Below are 18,796 nucleotides of genomic sequence, written 5' to 3'. Positions count from 1 at the left end.
GGCTGCGGGATGCTACTAGTGCTAGTCGCCTCACCAACTTGGACTGCTCTTCTGGGACTCACCACATCCTCATGAGATGCTGCAGTGCTGGTGTGTAAAAGGCCAGGATATACTAGGCTGCCGGTGCCCACCAGCTCACAAAAAGGTAGTGCAATAGTTGTTCTGGCACTCTGCTGCATATGAGAATAATCATGCATTTTTAGCAGCTCAGTAACCTAGGCATGGAGTCAGGTACACCTGACCTTAGCAGGAACCTCTTCTCCATCGTCTGAGCTATCTTTCAGGATGCCACTGCTTTCTACAGGTTTGTATTCTGATCCTGATTCTGACAGTGAGAACCCCCCTTCATTCTCCTCTGACATGCTCAGAATCCTGTAGGCCTCTTCACTAGTGTACTTTTCTTTGGACATTTTGGCCACTAAAGTTATAGGTATGTAGTGTGACTCGCAGGAAAAAGAGCACCTGGCTGTCAGGGACTGCTTGAACCACTACAAATCAAATTTACCTGCAAGTGCTAGCAGAGATCAGGCCTGATTCTGCTAATGCTGCGGTTTTGTGTGCAATGTATCAGAGGGGACAGTGATCTATTGACACTGCACTTGGGGGGGGCTGAATGCAAGTACTGGAGGGTATTAAGGCTGACCCTGCAAACGCTCCATTTTTGGGGACACTATACTATTGTTTATGCTAGTATAGTTCTGATCAAAGATACTGATCCCTTCAGACACTATACTAGCAATGGCAGTTATAGTGTGTCTGTGATAGTGGGTCAGGCAATCAGAGAGATAGCTGTGGATGGTGGTAATGTGGTGGACAATCTGATGCTATCTGGGAGGGACACTGATGCTATCTGACATCACCTGTGACACTAATACAGTAAAACAAAATCTGTAAACTGTACTAATGACACCGGTGACAGGGCAGTGAAAGGGTTAACTGGAGGGTGATCAAGGGGTTAAATGTGCTTGCCTAGGTGTTAGTAAGTGTAGGTGTACTGTTTGTACTCACACAGGTCTGCTCTCTGGGGGGCTCCAGGAGAGAAGATCCATGCAGTTCCCGTGTCTGTGTTTACATATATGGGGACACGGGCTGATCTGTGATTTGGTAAAGGTGATCAGCAGGTCTAGGCCAAAAATCATTGGCCCATACATGATAATCATCTTATGCTGTACCGAATGACAGCACAGTGAGGGGCTCGTACATGTACATGTATGTAATCTGGAGCAGCAGGGCTGCCCTAATGCAGTATAAGTGTGGTGGGCGATCCTGAACTGGATAAAGTGAGTTTGTTTGCCGACGATCTTTTGCTAGTTTTTGTCCAACCCAACACCTCCCTGCCAGTCCTATTCTCTGTACTCCATACATTTCCCTTCCAATGCAGCAGTCGTCTCTTTACAACAGAATTATAGTTTCCTTGGCCCACCTCCTACCTGGATAATTTGGGCATTCATCTCCCTCGCTCGTACAACACACTCCATGAGGCCAACTACATCCCACTTTCAAATACCTGAAAGTCCTACTTCTGTCCTGGACTCATCTTCACCTCTCCTGGATAGGGAGGATCAGTGATGAAAAATTGACAATTTTACCAAAACTCCTTTACTCATGTAGCCCTACCCGCTAAAGTTTTGGGTCCCTCTATAGTCCTGCACAGCCAGGCAACACACATTTTCACATAGACTTGCATGCAGGAGTCAGTTTTTGTAATTTTATTAGGGGATTGTAACTTGGATAGGGTAAGGGGTGTACAGGAGGCCCAATGGAACTGCGGAAATGAGGACAACTTCCTGAACTACGTAAAAGTCTTTACACAAAAAAAATCCTTTTCTTGTTAAGCTATCCAGCATCTTGTACCACCCTAGACTTCAGATGAATTCTCCTCCCATCCAGCTATGTGAGAGAAATCCCTGAGCTGGGGATCCAGTGCCTGCCATGTTAGAGTAAGTCAGTCCTGGATAGTTGCTAATCTGGATTCCCTCTAGAGTGCTCCTTCCCCTATCTGGTCCAGGGGGTGCAGGTTTACTCACTTGGGCCTTCTCCTGTGCTGCTGGTGGGTCATTGGCTGCTACCTTCTAACTGGGCAGCACCTTCCCCACCTTATAGGTGGTCCTGTCTCAGGGGGCCGATAAAGCTCCAAGCTTTCCCTCTTCCAAGGTCCTTCTGCCTGGAGGTGAGCCCATCTGCCATCTGGGCCCCCTCCCAGGCTCCTGTTCTCCAGCCTTATATCCTCCTCTTTCACCTGAACTCTGCCACTGGTGAGCAGGCTCGGTTACTCCTAGAGTATGTCCTGGCCCCTTGCCAAGCCTCCTGTTGGGGATTTGCCAGGATCCTCTAAGAGCACAGACCAGCCACTCCTCACCTCCACCCACTACTTCCAGATCTTTCTCCAAAGTTTTAGGGCAGGAGGAAGTTCCAGAAGGCTGATCTGCAGAGCCTTTCAGCCCTGACTCAAATTTGAACCACCTGGCTATCACACCCATGATGCTACTCAGCCCTCTATCTAACAATTAGAGCTAGAGCTCCCCTAAGCTGACTAGGAGGGTGCTACACTTATCTCATACTCTTCCAATCCCCTCCTATACTCTCAAATCTTTTTTGTTTACAAACGATTTTATTGAATATAAGTAGACAATAAAATAACAGCACATTTTCAAATATTAACAGCATACTCTCAAATCTTTTTAAAATCAGGCCTTGCGATTCAAATGGGCAAAGGGCCACAAATCTCAAGCCATACTATGTTTATACATAAGAAACAAGGTTTGGGCTTGGAGGTTCCAGTTTGTAATAAATATTTCTTGGTGCCCAGATTACCCCACTAACCCCCCTTTACACCACAATACATGGCTCCTTATGGGCTGACTTAGAAGCATTGCTCTGTTCTCAAACTTCTCACCATTCACTCCCATGGAGTCCTCCTAAATCCAGACCTACGTCTATCAGCCTCTTGATGGGTCACACACTCTGCACCTGGGACTCTAATAAATATTCCAGCAACTTAATATCGCCTCACTTGCCTCTCCTTCCTGTTTTGGGCGATCCAATATTTCCTCAGGGTTTAGAGTCTCATCACATTTCACAGAAATTTAGGAAAAATACCAACACCTCACACACTCAACTTTTTTGTTTCCTACAAATTAAACACTGGTTGACCACCATAATTACTAACAAAGATCTTTCCTTGTTTGAACATATCTGCTACCGCAATCCTCTTTCCTCCAAACTTATCTCAATTATCTATTCCCAACTGAACGACCTTAAAAGTCCTAGAGGCCACATTTATGTCCATAAGGGGGAACATGACCTTAGAGACACTAGAGACAAGGAAGACTGGATTCAGATTTGGATCAGGATAGGCTCCTGCCCTATCAACATGCCTACTCTTCATTCAGGCATTAAATGCATTTCCAGGTGGTCTATGTCCCAACCCATTTAACACACTGTCACGGATAAAAACCGCACACCCATGGCGACTAGCTAACCGAGGCGTGGTCTGTCCGGGAATGAGGGGAACTTACTATGAACATATAAGACTGGCCGTGATACACTTTCACAGCCTGCACTACCTCTGGCCACCACTAGAGGGGGACTTCACTCCAATCTAGCTGGCTGACCACTCACAGGCAGATAAGAATCTTATATACAATCTGGTGCACTCTAAGGGTTGAGGAGCAGTCTACCAATTAGCACATCCTTCTAGGATTCCTCCAGCTATCCTACAAGCTGGAACCCGGGTGTTAATCACTCTTCCACTGTCCACACACCCCCACACCAGACACACCACACACGGTAGCTTGCCACCAAGCAACAGTTTGTCCACAGACTGGTCTGCTGGGCCACAACACACACACCTACAGATCTCCGTCTGGCAGATCTGCTACTTTACAATCTTCATGCAATCTATCAGCACACAGTACAATTGCATACATATTGGCAATGAACTTAGACTGAGCACATGGACACTACAATACAACAATCTCTCCGGAGGTATGAGCCCTGTGGTTATCGTTCAGAAATTACATTCATTTTAAAATTGAATGTTAAAAGTGAAAGACAATTTTTGAACGACATTCGTCCATTTATTGAATGTTCAAAGAATATTCGTATGACTTTTCTTAAGAATATTCTCGTCCAAAAATCTACACGTGTATGGTCAGCTTTAGACCGAGCACATAGACACTACAATACAACAATCTCTCCGGAGATATGAGCCCGAGCTTAGTACACAGAAGTCACTTGTTCAATTTATGATTTAATATCCTAAAAGCGGGCAGTGCATAAAATATGTACAAAGAAAAAAGAGTTACAGAAAATACAAAAAGACACACAATTGGCTATTCACTATGAGATAAAAAGGAAATAAAAACAGAAATACAACTTTTACCAAGATTTATCCTGCGACAGGAGCAAGTCAGAGAAAGTCCACGATTCGCCAGTCATATGGAACCGGCTCCGTACGAATCACACCGTCCATATCTCAGGGTCCTCAATTTATCAAAATATGGATGTGGGTGGGATTTTATCCCTTGGCCAATCAGCCCTGGGGGGTGTCCTTGTACCAGCCCACAGGACATTCTGTGTTCTGAAGTGTCCATAGCTGAGTGGGCCAGGGACAGTTAAAGTGGCCAAGTCAAGGATAGGGTTCCCAACACCAGCGTATCAGTCCGATCATGACAGTACCAATCATTGTTCAACTGTCGCAATCAGGTGCCATATATTTGTTTTGTGTGTTTCTCCGGGATTCTACAGAGGCTACAAATACATTTTTATATGGACATGGAGCCTAAAATGTGTCCAATCAGAAGGAAGTATTTCCATCTCTCTGCAACTAATATTTTAGCTTTTATGAGAGAGGAAATAGATTCCTCTGATCTGTGGATATAAATCAAAGCTGGCAGACCTTTCAGAGCCACTCCTGGTCTCCTGCTGGTTGGCTATGGCTAGAGCTCTTCTTTTAGAATTCAAGAAGGTGAGACATCCATGTCCACCCCGATGTGAAAGTTGTATTGGCATCTCGGTGTCACTCCTGGCCTAGAAGCTGCTCTGTCCTTTCACATGCTAATTGGTGAACATATGTCTCTGACTGAACACGGAATCTCTAATAACACGGAATGAAACTAGATCTACAATCACATCCTTCTACAGATCACGTCACATCTCAGCTACTGGCAGAACTACCCGACTCTCACATTTATGTTACAATGTTCCTGGCCACTGTACCCTTTTTGCTGAGCCGTATATGACATCCTCCTGACCAATGACCACTGAAATCTAAATGCTGGGCTGTAAAAGACCTGATCTTCCCCATGTACATTGTACCATGAGCTGCATATGACATACTACTTCTGACCACTTCACGCTGTATGAGGGCTGTATATCATATACTCCTGACCACTGCACTCTGTACTGTATATGAAATACTCCTGACCACTGCACTCTGTACTGTATATGAAATACTCCTGACCCCTGCACTCTGTACTGTATATGAAATACTCCTGACCACTGCATGCTGTACTGTATATGAAATACTCCTGACCACTGCACTCTGTATATGAAATACTCCTGACCACTGCATGCTGTACTGTATATGAAATACTCCTGACCACTGCACTCTGTACTGTATATGAAATACTCCTCACCACTGCACTCTGTACTGTATATGAAATACTCCTGACCACTGCACTCTGTACTGTATATGAAATACTCCTCACCACTGCACTCTGTACTGTATATAAAATACTCCTGACCACTGCACTCTGTACTGTATATGAAATACTCCTGACCACTGCACTCTGTACTGTATATGAAATACTCCTGACCACTGCACTCTGTACTGTATATGAAATACTCCTCACCACTGCACTCTGTACTGTATATGAAATACTCCTGACCACTGCACTCTGTACTGTATATGAAATACTCCTGACCACTGCATGCTGTACTGTATATGAAATACTCCTGACCACTACATTCTGTACTGTATATGAAATACTCCTCACCACTGCACTCTGTACTGTATATGAAATACTCCTGATCTCTGCATGCTGTACTGTATATGGAAATACTCCTGACAACTACATTCTGTACTCTGAGATGTAAATCATATACTCCTGTCAAGAATCCCACACCCTCCCTAACATCACTGTGCACCCCCTTTGGAAGCAGAACTGGAAAGCAGTGAGTGCAGGGTCTGGAGGAGAACCAGAGGAGGAGTGGAGTCAGTTACCAGAGTCTGTTGAATGCTGAGATGGGGAAGGCAGAGATGAGGGGGTGCTGCAGCTGAACTTGGTTTACAATCTGTATATAATAGACTCCTGACCCCTGCACTCTGTACTGTATATAATAGACTCCTGACCCCTGCACTCTGTACTGTATATAATAGACTCCTGACCCCTGCACTCTGTACTGTATATAACAGACTCCTGACCCCATGCACTCTGTACTGTATATAATAGACTCCTGACCCCTGCACTCTGTACTGTATATAATAGACTCCTGACCCCTGCACTCTGTACTGTATATAATAGACTCCTGACCCCTGCACTCTGTACTGTATATAACAGACTCCTGACCCCATGCACTCTGTACTGTATATAATAGACTCCTGACCCCTGCACTCTGTACTGTATATAATAGACTCCTGACCCCTGCACTCTGTACTGTATATAATAGACTCCTGACCCCTGCACTCTGTACTGTATATAATAGACTCCTGACCCCTGCACTCTGTACTGTATATAACAGACTCCTGACCCCTGCACTCTGGGCCATTATTCATGATTAACAGTAAACTGATGACCTGTAAAGGCTTTCGAAGTCACCTATGAGTCATTTTTGGATACCAGATTTTCATCATTGCAGCGACACACAATTTTTTTTGTTACTGTTTATTATATTTTTACTTTAACAAGACTGTAGTCATAAAACTAAGGAAATAGTAAAGCTGGAAATCTGATTGGTCAGGAAGCCTCTAACAGCATGAAGAGTTGATCATCCAAGGGGGGGCTCTAAAACACCCCAACTGAGCCTAAATACTAGTACAATAAGTAACCATATTCATTACTTCTACTATTTTGTTCTTCCTGGGTATTCCCATTTGGGGTAATGTGGGTACAAACCATCTGAAGCAAAAAGATTTTCTCTCTATACCCTTCCCCCCCTCCTCAGATCCCCTCCCCCCTCCTCTTTCCCCCCAATCCACCCCATCCCTCCCTCCCATTCTTACCTAACCCTTGGTCCCATTCTAGCCCTGGAATCAGTTATGGTACATTACCTCTCGATTCCTTGCCTGAGGTGTATATCAGGGTGTGCTTCTTCCCCACATGTAAGCTGGGATGTCCAGCAACATTCATCTAGAAGACTTTTCCCACACTAAAGACACAAATATACCTTGAGAGTTTTGCGGGACCCCTGATGTACAGGAAGACAGGACTTCAGTGAGGAACAATTCCCTCACTCAGGCAGGAAAGTGGCTTCTCTCCCGTGTGAGATCTCTGATGTTTGTAAAGACTGGACTTCCATGAAAAACATTTCCCGCACTCAGGACAGGAATATGGCATCTCCCCCGTGTGACATCTCTGATGTGTGTAAAGATTGAACTTTTGTGAAAAACATTTCCCGCACTCAAGACAGAAATAAGGCTTCTCCCCCGTGTGAGATCTTTGATGTGTGTAAAGCATAGACTTCTGTGTAAAACATTTCCCGCACTCAAGACAGGAAAAAGGTTTCTCCCCTGTGTGAGATCTCTGATGTGTATAAAAATGTGACTTGTGTGACAAACAATTCCCACACATAGGACAGGAAAAAGGTTTCTCCCCTGTGTGAGATCTCTGATGTGTATAAAAATGTGACTTGTGTGACAAACAATTCCCACACATAGGACAGGAAAATGGCTTCTCCCCTGTGTGAGATCTCTGATGTGTATAAAAATGTGACTTATGTGAAAAACATTTCCCGCACTCAGGACAGGAAAATGGCTTCTCCCCTGTGTGCAATCTCTGATGTGCAGAAAGATTGGACTTGTCTGAAAAGCATTTCTCGCACACAGTACAAGAATACGGCTTCTCCCCCGTGTGAGATCTTTTATGCAAATTAAGTTTGGATTTAGAACGGAAATCTTTTCCGCACTCAGGACAGGAGAATGTCTTCCCTGTTGGAAGGCCGGCCTGGTCCCGCACAGTCTGAGGTTCCTCAGGATACGAGGAATCCGATGGTCCATCTACACTGGGTGGTGCCGGATGGACATTGGAGGGAGCCGGGTTTTCTCCTGGACTATACTGTGTGATGTCCTCATCTTCTACTTTCCAGTCTGGAGACAAAGTGAGACAATCCTCGGAGGTTTTCCTCATCTCCCGGCCATGGACTAAAATACAAAGACAAAGAGGATTACTAGACAGGAGCTGATTGGTTCCCCCAAACCAGGACTCCGCCCACATCAGGCAGCTTGGTCTCTGAGGAGCTTACAATTCCACCCTCAAGGGAACTAGGAAATGGCTCCTCTGATCTCCTACCAGGTCATTTCTTTATTCATGGACCTTAGTCAGAGAGTGAGGAAACAACCAGAACTGTCTTTTATAGGAGGGACAGTGATGAGGGGATTATAGTACGAGGGTCCCCACCCCCTCTATCACTCATCACCATCTTCCCAACACAAGAAGTACTGCACTTCCTTATTTAGTCCATGATTTAGCCATGAAGAACAGCGGGGCTGAGCCCCACCAGAGGTCAGAGAGTGAGGATGGGGGGAGAACAACCAAGATGAAGACTGTACTGATCCTGAAGACCACCATCATTGGGGTATTGACTCCTCCCTCATTATCACTTTCTGTTTAAGGGTCCAAAGTTGGAGGATGTTATCACATTATTATCACCATGTAAAAGTCTGTGCTCCAATCACATCATCCGATATAAAATGTCCAGCTGGGAGGAAATGGGGGGAACAGACTATGTAATGTACAACATATAGTGTAAGATACAATAGATAGGACTATATAGTATCAGAATTGTGTAATGTACAACATAGAGTATATAGTGCAGGGGTCAGGAGTATGTAATGTACAACATAGAGTATATAGTGCAGGGGTCAGGAGTATGTAATGTACAACATAGAGTATATAGTGCAGGGGTCAGGAGTATGTAATGTACAACATAGAGTATATAGTGCAGGGGTCAGGAGTATGTAATGTACAACATAGAGTATATAGTGCAGGGGTCAGGAGTATGTAATGTACAGCATAGAGTATATAGTGCAGGGGTCAGGAGTATGTAATGTACAACATAGAGTATACAGTGCAGGGGTCAGGAGTATGTAATGTACAACATGGAGTATACAGTGCAGGGGTCAGGAGTATGTAATGTACAACATGGAGTATATAGTACAGGGGTCAGGAGTATGTAATGTACAACATAGAGTATATAGTGCAGGGGTCAGGAGTATGTAATGTACAACATAGAGTATATAGTGCAGGGGTCAAGAGTATGTAATGTACAACATAGAGTATATAGTGCAGGGGTCAGGAGTATGTAATGTACAACATAGAGTATATATTGCAGGGGTCAGGATTATGTAATGTACAACATAGAGTATATATTGCAGGGGTCAGGATTATGTAATGTACAACATAGAGTATATAGTGCAGGGGTCAGGAGTATGTAATGTACAACATAGAGTATATAGTGCAGGGGTCAGGAGTATGTAATGTACAGCATAGAGTATATAGTGCAGGGGTCAGGAGTATGTAATGTACAACATAGAGTATACAGTGCAGGGGTCAGGAGTATGTAATGTACAACATGGAGTATATAGTGCAGGGGTCAGGAGTATGTAATGTACAACATGGAGTATATAGTACAGGGGTCAGGAGTATGTAATGTACAACATAGAGTATATAGTGCAGGGGTCAGGAGTATGTAATGTACAACATAGAGTATATAGTGCAGGGGTCAAGAGTATGTAATGTACAACATAGAGTATATAGTGCAGGGGTCAGGAGTATGTAATGTACAACATAGAGTATATATTGCAGGGGTCAGGATTATGTAATGTATAATATAAAAGTTTACTGTAGACAAGTTGCAGAGATCCCACACCGCTGCCTCCCATCTCCTGAGACTGCACTCAGTGACTTGGGTCTGAGACACTACAGACATATCCCTCCACCCGGCACAGCCAGCAGACAACAGAGCAAGTAAATAAACCAAAAGCGATTTCTCCTGCGCTCCGGGACCCAGGCCGGTGGTGAGTAGATTGAATTAAAACCTCCAGAGAAGCAACCACCGGAGTATCCAAGGTCGTGCAGCTCCAAACCAAGGCTGGGGAAGCCCGAACAAACTGCGAAGTGAAACAACAAGAAGCGCACCAACCTTGTGCATTACCTCAGTAACCAAAATTTATTTAATGAAGGAAAGGTACTCACAAACAGCAAATAAAAACAGGCCTGTAAGTCCACCAAGGGACTTCAAAGGTAAGAGGCCAGCGCGAATCCCATCATGGGTGTAGGTACTCAGTCCAGCTAACGCGTTTCGAAGCTCATGCCTTCTTCCTCAGAGCTCTGAGGACTGAGTACCTACACCCATGATGGGATTCGCGCTGGCCTCTTACCTTTCAAGTCCCTTGGTGGACTTACAGGCCTGTTTTTATTTGCTGTTTGTGAGTACCTTTCCTTCATTAAATAAATTTTGGTTACTGAGGTAATGCACAAGGTTGGTGCGCTTCTTGTTGTTTCACTTAACAGAGCAAGTAACCCTGGGAGAATTGTTCTGTCAGAGATCTTACTAGATCCGGGCATGGGGAAGAAGACGCAAAGCACATAACCGAGGTCATTCAACATTTTTCTGCCAGCTGAACCCCAGAACCTCCATAAATCCAGTCTAGATACATAAATTGTGTCTGCAGCACAGAGAAGGAAGATTATCCGAGAGAAATCCAGGAATACAGGACGGGGAACACAGCTCAGGAAAGTGACCAGGGGATTACAGGCTGATATCACCCAGTCCCCGCCCTACTCTGGACCAATCAGTGAGCAGTGTCTTGGAAATTCGCTTTAACGAATTTCTCCTTACAGTGAGTACTCGCAGTTGGATGCGCAGAAATCCCCCATAAAGCTGTGCGAATCTCGCTTACCACGACTGCAGCCAAACTACACGATTCCTGCGCCTCAAAATACTTTTAGCTTCTGTTGAAATGTGGGGGAATTGGAGCTCCGTTACCCTAGAATGATCAAACGACACTCTAAGGCTGGTGTTGCAATCCACATAAGGGCCGGTTTCAGACTCAGCCCCTGGTTTTATTAAAAATACACACATGCCCCCCACATGAATAAAGTCAATCCCCTCCCACCGAACAATGCAATGGGGAGTGCCTATACACAGGATGTACATTCCGATTGGAGCATAGCCTTTCCTATTATCTATCACTGGTCCTCCCCCATGAGCCTTCTGAGGTCAGCAGACTTCCTCCCCTTCCCCCCCATGAGCCATCTGAGGTCATATTTCCTGTCCTACTAGCTTCTATTGGTATGTAAATTCTTTGTACAAGCACTCCCTAAAAATATCAGTCTGTACCTGGATGGGCCTGATACGATCTTTATTAAAACACATCCATCCAAGATACAGTTTCAAGTTGGTAATGGGTTGTAAGATATGCATAAGCCTACACGCGGAGTTCGTACCGCTTGGCGCCTTGCGTTATGAAGCCCATGTGGTACTATGCTGCTGATATGTGGATACAGGCCCACGGTCTACTGCCAGCGACATTCGCATCGAATGCCGTGGTGGTATACACGCCGGTCTATAAGCGCAGATCTGCCATCTCATCCATTACCAAGCTGAGTACTGTAATACATACATTGTTCATGGCATGGCCCAATTGCAGCCTTCAGAGCTTTAATTAAGCCACACGAGAGACATATGAATAACACGAATACATGACACATTTAAAGTTCGACCAACAATACAAAATTTCAATGACATTCCCTCCTGTTTTATCATATTCTCCTCGTGTCCCTTCTTGATCTTCTTCAGCTTGATGGGTGTAGTCTCAAACCTCAAAGAGTTCCTGTAGTTGTCCCTGAGAATAAAGCTCCACGGGGTACCTGAAACAACAAGACCCGACGCAGACTCGACGCAAACAGGCTTGATTGAAGCAATGATCCTCAAGAGCGTTGGAACCTTCACTACAGGAAGGCTCTTGCAAAAACCACAAACAGACTTGTGGTATGAATAAGGCTTGTGATCCCACGGTGGTCTGGGGAGATCCAGCAGCAGATTCTCAAATTGCCCCTGCAGACGGGGCCACACAAGGCTGGTCTCGACCCAGACAGTTTTCCAAATCGCAGACACAAACCATGATGAGGCTTGAAGCTTGCTTGAAGGTCTTGGAGAATGTGGTCTTCAGAGAGATAAATTAGAGGGAAGCCAGGACGTAATCTGTAGAGAAGGTGGTTGGTTGGTGAGGTCTTCCTCCGATCAGTGGTTGGAGTGGAATCCCAGGAGCGGGCATGGAGATGTGGTCGTCTGCCCGAGCTTGGCTTACACGGTCGATGAGGCAACAGGAACATCTCACCGTGGCATATAAAAGGCAGATGAAAAAGAGAAGCATCAGGACATACACTCCCACTTCCTTCAACCAAGATCCGATGGAGAACAGGAAATCTCCCAATCCTCCCAAACCCTTGAACGGATTCCAACCCTCACTAGCTATAGCTCTAGCTTTTCCCTGTAGTTCACTAACTTTGTCCATATGGGCCTGGACCTTGTCATCGGTGTCTTCTATCCAAGTACAACAATCCTCTCCGATGAACTCACAGAACCCCCCTTTGGCGGCTAAAAGATAATCAAGGGCCATCTTCTCCTGAAGCACTAAAATTCCCATCTGCCGTTGTTCTTGGGCAATTTCTCTGACAGCCTCTACGGTCTCGTTAAACATACTATCCACGATGACAGAAAAATTGTTCAGGCGCTTCATAAGTTCTATTCCCCATCCTGTCCATGAGGGGAACCAAGCCCATGCCTGGTCGCCCTCAGAGAACAGCTCTCTGCGAACTCTCCCTGCCATCCTTACCTTCTTGTGGACCATCAACTCTTCATGATCCATCACTACATAGGATGCGGGCACTAGCTTTATGAGGGCACACGAACCTTTCGGGTTCTGGGGAAATGTTCTATAGGCTGCCGAACCACACAGAAAATAGTATGGACCTGTCAGAGCAGAACAGGAGGAGTTCCTCGTTCGGCCTCTGGCACTGAGCAACAGTTGCACAGACTGGGGGATTGCTCCCTCAGTCTGCACATCACATCCGTCCTTTCAACACACGTGGTCTGGTCGGTCAGTGTGGTTACTCAGAAGGGAAGTCTGGTTAGTCAGATTGACAGTTATACCTCCCTCGCAGGTGGTAGTCCCAACAAACTTGTTACCTGTGCCAAAGCTGATGTTAAAGCACACCTGAGGGCTGCCTAGCTGTCCAGTTACCCATAATGGACTGACGAGGGCCCTACAGGAGCTAGAGCTAATATTGGTGCTGAAACTGATGTTACCTGCTAAAAATGTGTCATTAAGTTCTACCGACAAATGTCTACGTGGGGGCTAACCAGGGGTCCCTTGCTTTTTCATGCCGACGCGGATGTCATATAGGGCATGAACAGCGGCCATTGCGGACATGTGATGACTGGGTGGGGGCTTAGAGCATACCCAACAGTTGGTTTTGTTGGCGGTTCTGGCTAAACGCAGGTGCATTTTAAATAAAAGGTTGGGGTATCTGCCGTCTTTTCCTCCGTTCACACACATGTATGACATACAAACAAAAAGAAAAAGGAAAATGACACCCCTCATTCTCTGGTGTAGCTGAAAAGCTTCTTGCAGTGGCTTGCGTGCACCCAGTTGTCTCGTCCCTCGAGCTTGAGTGAGGTAGGTGTCATCAGCTGGACTTGGTATGGTCCGGTGAACCGTGGCTCGAGTCCGGTTCTTTGATGTTTCTTTAGGACGACCCAATCACCTGGCTCAATAGAAAGAACACCAGTTATTGCATTTGGATCAGGGAGCGATTCGCGAACCCGATGGTGTATCTTCTGCAGCTCCCGTTGCAGAGATTGCACATAACCTGTAAGCTGTGAATGCAAAGACGACAACTGTTGAGGAAAGTACAACCCTGTTTTGGGAGGTCCCCCAAACAACACCTCGTAGGGTGACAGCCCATGTGGTTGCCGAGGGGCATTCCGGATGGAATAGGGGGCAATGGGGGGACACTCAGGCCAAGGTTTTTTGGTATCGGCCATGATTTTGGAGATCCTGTTTTTAAGGATTCCGTTGAGACGTTCAACCTTACCGCTACTCTCAGGGTGATACGGGGTGTGTAGCCCTTGGTTGATGTGAAGGGCTTTACATACCTCTGCAAAGATCTGTCCAGTGAAGTGTGACCCCCTATCAGACTCGATGGTTTCAGGTAGACCCCAGCGGCACACAACCTCAGACAGGATTTTCTTCGCCGTGGTACTAGCGTTGGCACATGTGACGGGCCACGCTTCAGGCCAGCCTGAAAACATATCTACACAGACCAAGGCGTATTCGTACGGCCCACTCTTTGGTAACGAGATGTAATCAATCTGGATGCGTTGGAAGGGGCGTTCAGGTTTTGGTGAGTGCCTTTGGGGTATTACTACCGTTCTGCCAGGGTTGTGTAGGGCACAGACTAGGCAAGAAGCTGCAAAGGTAGCTGCAGCAGTACTGAACCCAGGTGCAATCCAATGCTCGTCTACCAACGCACACATAGCCGTCTTAGATTGGTGCCCAGGGTAGTGAGCCAAGTGGGCCATCATGGGGAAAAGGGACTTTGGCAAACACCATCTTTTGTTCAGGCACCAAATGTCATTCGACCCTTGGGAGGCTCCTGCTGCTGTCCATCTAGCCTTCTCCTGCAAACCTGCCTGCGATTGCAGTTTTTTAAACTCGTCTAACGAAACCTCTGAAGGGATGGCCAGCATCAGAACCCCCCTTTCCTGAACCAGTGCACCGGCCTTTGCGGACCGATCTGCCAAAGCGTTTCCACATGCCTCCACACTAGTCTCAGTGGTATGAGCTTTCACCTTAAGAACAGCAATCTCCCGTGGCAGGCCGAAAGCAATGAACAACCTGTCAATCAGTTCTGCATGCTTCACCGGTTTACCTGAACTTGTGAGAAATCCCCTCGCTTTTCAGATGGGACCAAAGTCATGTGCAATACCAAACGCGTACCTCGAATCCGTATAAACATTAATCCTCTGACCTTCATGTAACTCACATGCCCTGGCCAGTGCCCACAGCTCAGCTTCCTGAGCTGACATATGTGCGTTCAGAGAGCCCTTTTCCACAACGTCACTTTCCGTCGTGACCGCGTAACCAGTGTGTGGCTTACCGTCTTGGGTGTAGTACCTGGACCCATCGACAAAAAGATTTTTCGCTTCCGGTATTGGCGTTTCCTTCACTGGGCTGATCGCCGCTGACTCCAGTTCCATCAAAGAAATGCAGTTGTGTCCTTTGGAAGAGAGGTTAGTAGAAGACATGTATAGAAGAGGTGTTAGTATTGTTAGTCGGGTTGCAAAATTCAGCACTGTCGTTGTTGTCCTCCCCCCCTTTCTCGTCTTCCAACACAGGAAGAAGAGAAGCTGGGTTAAGAATAGTGCATCGTTTGATAGAGAGGTTAGTAGGAGTTAGGAGGGCTACCTCGTATTTGGTCAATCTTGCTGCAGAGAGATGTTTAGTTTGGACCTGGTTTAGGATCTCTTGCACCGAGTGCGGAGTGTAGAGTGTGAGGGGTGAATCCAAAACGATGTCACCCACTTTTTGGACAAGGACAGCACAAGCAGCCACTGCCCTCACACAACCCAGGGACCCTTTGATGACTGGGTCCAGAGCGGTCGATAGGTACATGATGGGGCGGTATTTGGTTCCGTGAAGTTGGGTTAGTACTCCGGTTGCATGGCCCTGACTTTCGTGACAGAAAAGGTAGAAAGGTAGGTCATAGTTGGGTAGACCTAGGGCTGGTGCTATTGAGAGTTCCTGAGTCAAATCTTGAAGAGTTGACCAGTCGTCATCTGACATTTGAAATGGTGTTTTGGATGTCAGCTCATACAGGGGACCAAGTTTGCCCGAGATATTGGGGACCCAATCTCTGCAGTAGTTGATAAGGCCGAGGACGGATCTCAGCTGACGGTGGTTTTTGGGTCTCTTTAGGTCTTGCAATGTCTGCACTCTTTGGGTTGTTAGGTGCCTGGTGCCCTGAGAAATACAATGCCCCAAGAAGATGACTTTTTCCTGGCAGAGTTGTAATTTCTCCTTGCTGGCCTTGTTGCCCGTTGACGCCAGATGGTTGAGTAATGAAACAGTATGTTGATAACAATCCTTTTTAGTGGGACAGCAGAGGAGCAAGTCATCAACATACTGTAACAACACCACCTCTGGATTCATTGGGGTCCACTGATCTAACACGATTTTCAGCTTGCAGCTGTATTCCGAGGGACTGGTTACCGCCCCCTGGGGGAGACGGGTCCAGGTAAGTTGTCGGCCCTGGAAGGAGAAGGCAAAAAGGTACTGACACTGGGGATCCAGGGGTACCGAGAAAAACGCGTTTGACAGATCAATGACGGTAAAAAATTTTGCATTGGGTGGTACGGTTGCCAGCAGGGTGTGTGGATTGGGCACCAAAGGGGCATCACTGATGATGATTTTGTTTACCGCTCTCCGGTCATGTACCAGCCGGTAGGTGGTCGGTTGACCCGGTGCTGTCTTTTTGGCTACTGGGAATAATGGTGTGTTACATGGCGACTGGGTTGGGGTGAGGACCTTTATCTGTAGATAATGGTCGATCTGGGTTTTTAGGCTGTCCATTTGAGCTACACTTAAAGGATATTGTGGTAGTTGTGGTAACACGCTTCCTGGTCTGATGTTGACTGTAGTTGGAGGTACCGGCAAGAGACCCACATCATATTTATCTGCTGCCCAAACTTTGGGGTCAACTTCAGCCAATATGTCCAACTCCAGACAATATGTAGCCTCGGTGAGATAAGGTAGGGCCAACAATGTGCACAGTCTTTCTTCCGACAGGGCACTACTCACCACAACACCCGATGGGGTGAACTCAATGACAGCTTGAATGTCTGACAAGATGTCCGCTCCCAAAAGATTGATGGGGACGTCATCTGAGACCAGAACTGACCTGACAGCCTCAGTGTGCAGACCTAACCTGCAATGGAGTGGTTTGGTGGACTGTAGAGACACCGTTTGACCTGTGAGACCTACCGTCGGTGTGCTTGCCCCTGAGAGGGGTACCTTGCCTTGGATGTCCTGTTTTCGCAAGACTGTTCTGGCTGCACCGGTGTCGATGAGGCAAGGGAGGGGATATTTTAATTCCTCGAGAAAAAGATGGATCTGGGCCGACACCGATTTGCCAACTTCCTATGAGGATTCATAGGAGTTACTTACCATGGTGGTCACAGGGGCGGAGGACTCATCAGGAATGAACTGCCACCGACCTTTAGGTAATTGGGGACAGCTCCTCCTCATGTGCCCCATTTGGTGGCACTGGAAGCACCTGGGTGGGGGCCTATCCTTCCTGTGACCCAGATCCCTTGGTTTTTCGTGTGGGGTCTGGGACATAAGAACTTTGGCCTTGTCTTGTTTTCTTCTATCCATTTCCCTCTCTATTGCCGCAAGAGTGGAAAGGATAGCAGAGATAGACATCTCATTATATTCGGGTCGGGCCAGAACCAGCCTTTCCCGAATTTTAATATTGATGCCTTCCAAAAATTTGGCCCGCAACAGAATGTGCGTCGCGGTCACCTTTACCCCTTCAGTTGGAGCATCAGGTCCAACTTCCAGATCCGCATCCAGTGCCGTCTGCTTGAGACGGCGCCAGAAGCAGGCGCTTTCCTCATTAGGACCCTGGGTGAGCTTCATCATGTCCGTAGTAGAGGTAGCACCATACATTTCTGGAAGCTTTGCCTTTAGCTGTGTACAGAACTCTTTGCCCCCAGAAGTCATCTCCTCATGCTTGTTTATAGAGCATCCTGCAATCACTGTACTGGCCACTTCCATGCCCACCTTAGCCCGCAGGATCTGCGCACAATCTGACCCGCTCATACCATAGCTGAACTGGTTTTGTCCAAACATTCGAGCAAATCCTCTCGGATTGACTCGATAGTCCGGGAGCTCAGCCAGAATAGTGCGGATCTCTGCCGGGGTGAAGGGGACATGCCAAACTACCCGTTCCCCTAAAGTCCGTTCCCCCCGTGCATTGGGAGGACCTTCAAATTGCTGCACTCTGACTGGATAGGCCTCGGTCCGGGAAGAGTGCAAGGGCTGACCCAGCTTCATCGGTGGGCTTAGATTAACCACCTCGCTTACTGCACCTTCAGGTTTGAGGTCCCTCAGATCAGGGTATAGCTGGGGGGCAGGGGTCTGATCAGTGGTTCGTAGCGCTTTGATGCAATCCGCCCTGTTTCTTAACCGGGTGTCTATTCCCCTTGATTCACAGATAGTCTGCAAATCGGTTGTTGAGTAGGCTTCATAGTTGGAAACAGAAGGAGCTGGGGTGAAGCAGGAAGAAGGGAGAGGTAGAGGTAGAGGTAGAGGTAGAGGCTGAGGCATAGATACAGAAGACACGGAAGGTACATCAAGAGTGACGTCACTAACAGAAGAGACAGGTGCAGTTATACTTATCTCAGCCACTGTTGGTTGTTCGGGAACCCCAGCAGACCCTGATCCTGCCTGCCTTAGTAGTCAGCCCTGAAAGAGCTTCCTCCACCTCTGACACTGGATCCTCCTGTT

The 18,796-nt window shown here is 46.8% G+C and overlaps 1 protein-coding gene across 1 annotated transcript in view; it reads right to left on the bottom strand.

The window, feature by feature from the left end:
* Nucleotides 1–7,395: 7,395 nt before the first annotated feature.
* LOC149428502 (uncharacterized) overlaps nt 7,396–18,796 on the bottom strand; it is a 95,605-nt gene continuing 84,204 nt past the window's right edge. Inside the window, 1 exon segment of the mRNA XM_089667330.1 lies at nt 7,396–8,079. Within this exon segment, the coding sequence (XP_089523456.1) occupies nt 7,434–8,079 (646 nt within the window). The 3' untranslated portion in view covers nt 7,396–7,433.

Source organism: Staurois parvus, unplaced genomic scaffold, assembly GCF_062004578.1.
Source record: "Staurois parvus isolate SC_StPar_1 unplaced genomic scaffold, SC_StPar_1.0 ptg003186l, whole genome shotgun sequence".
Classification (NCBI taxonomy): Eukaryota; Metazoa; Chordata; class Amphibia; order Anura; family Ranidae; genus Staurois; species Staurois parvus.
Note: the sequence above shows the minus strand (reverse complement) of the source record. Positions and strands in the feature narration are given on the sequence as shown.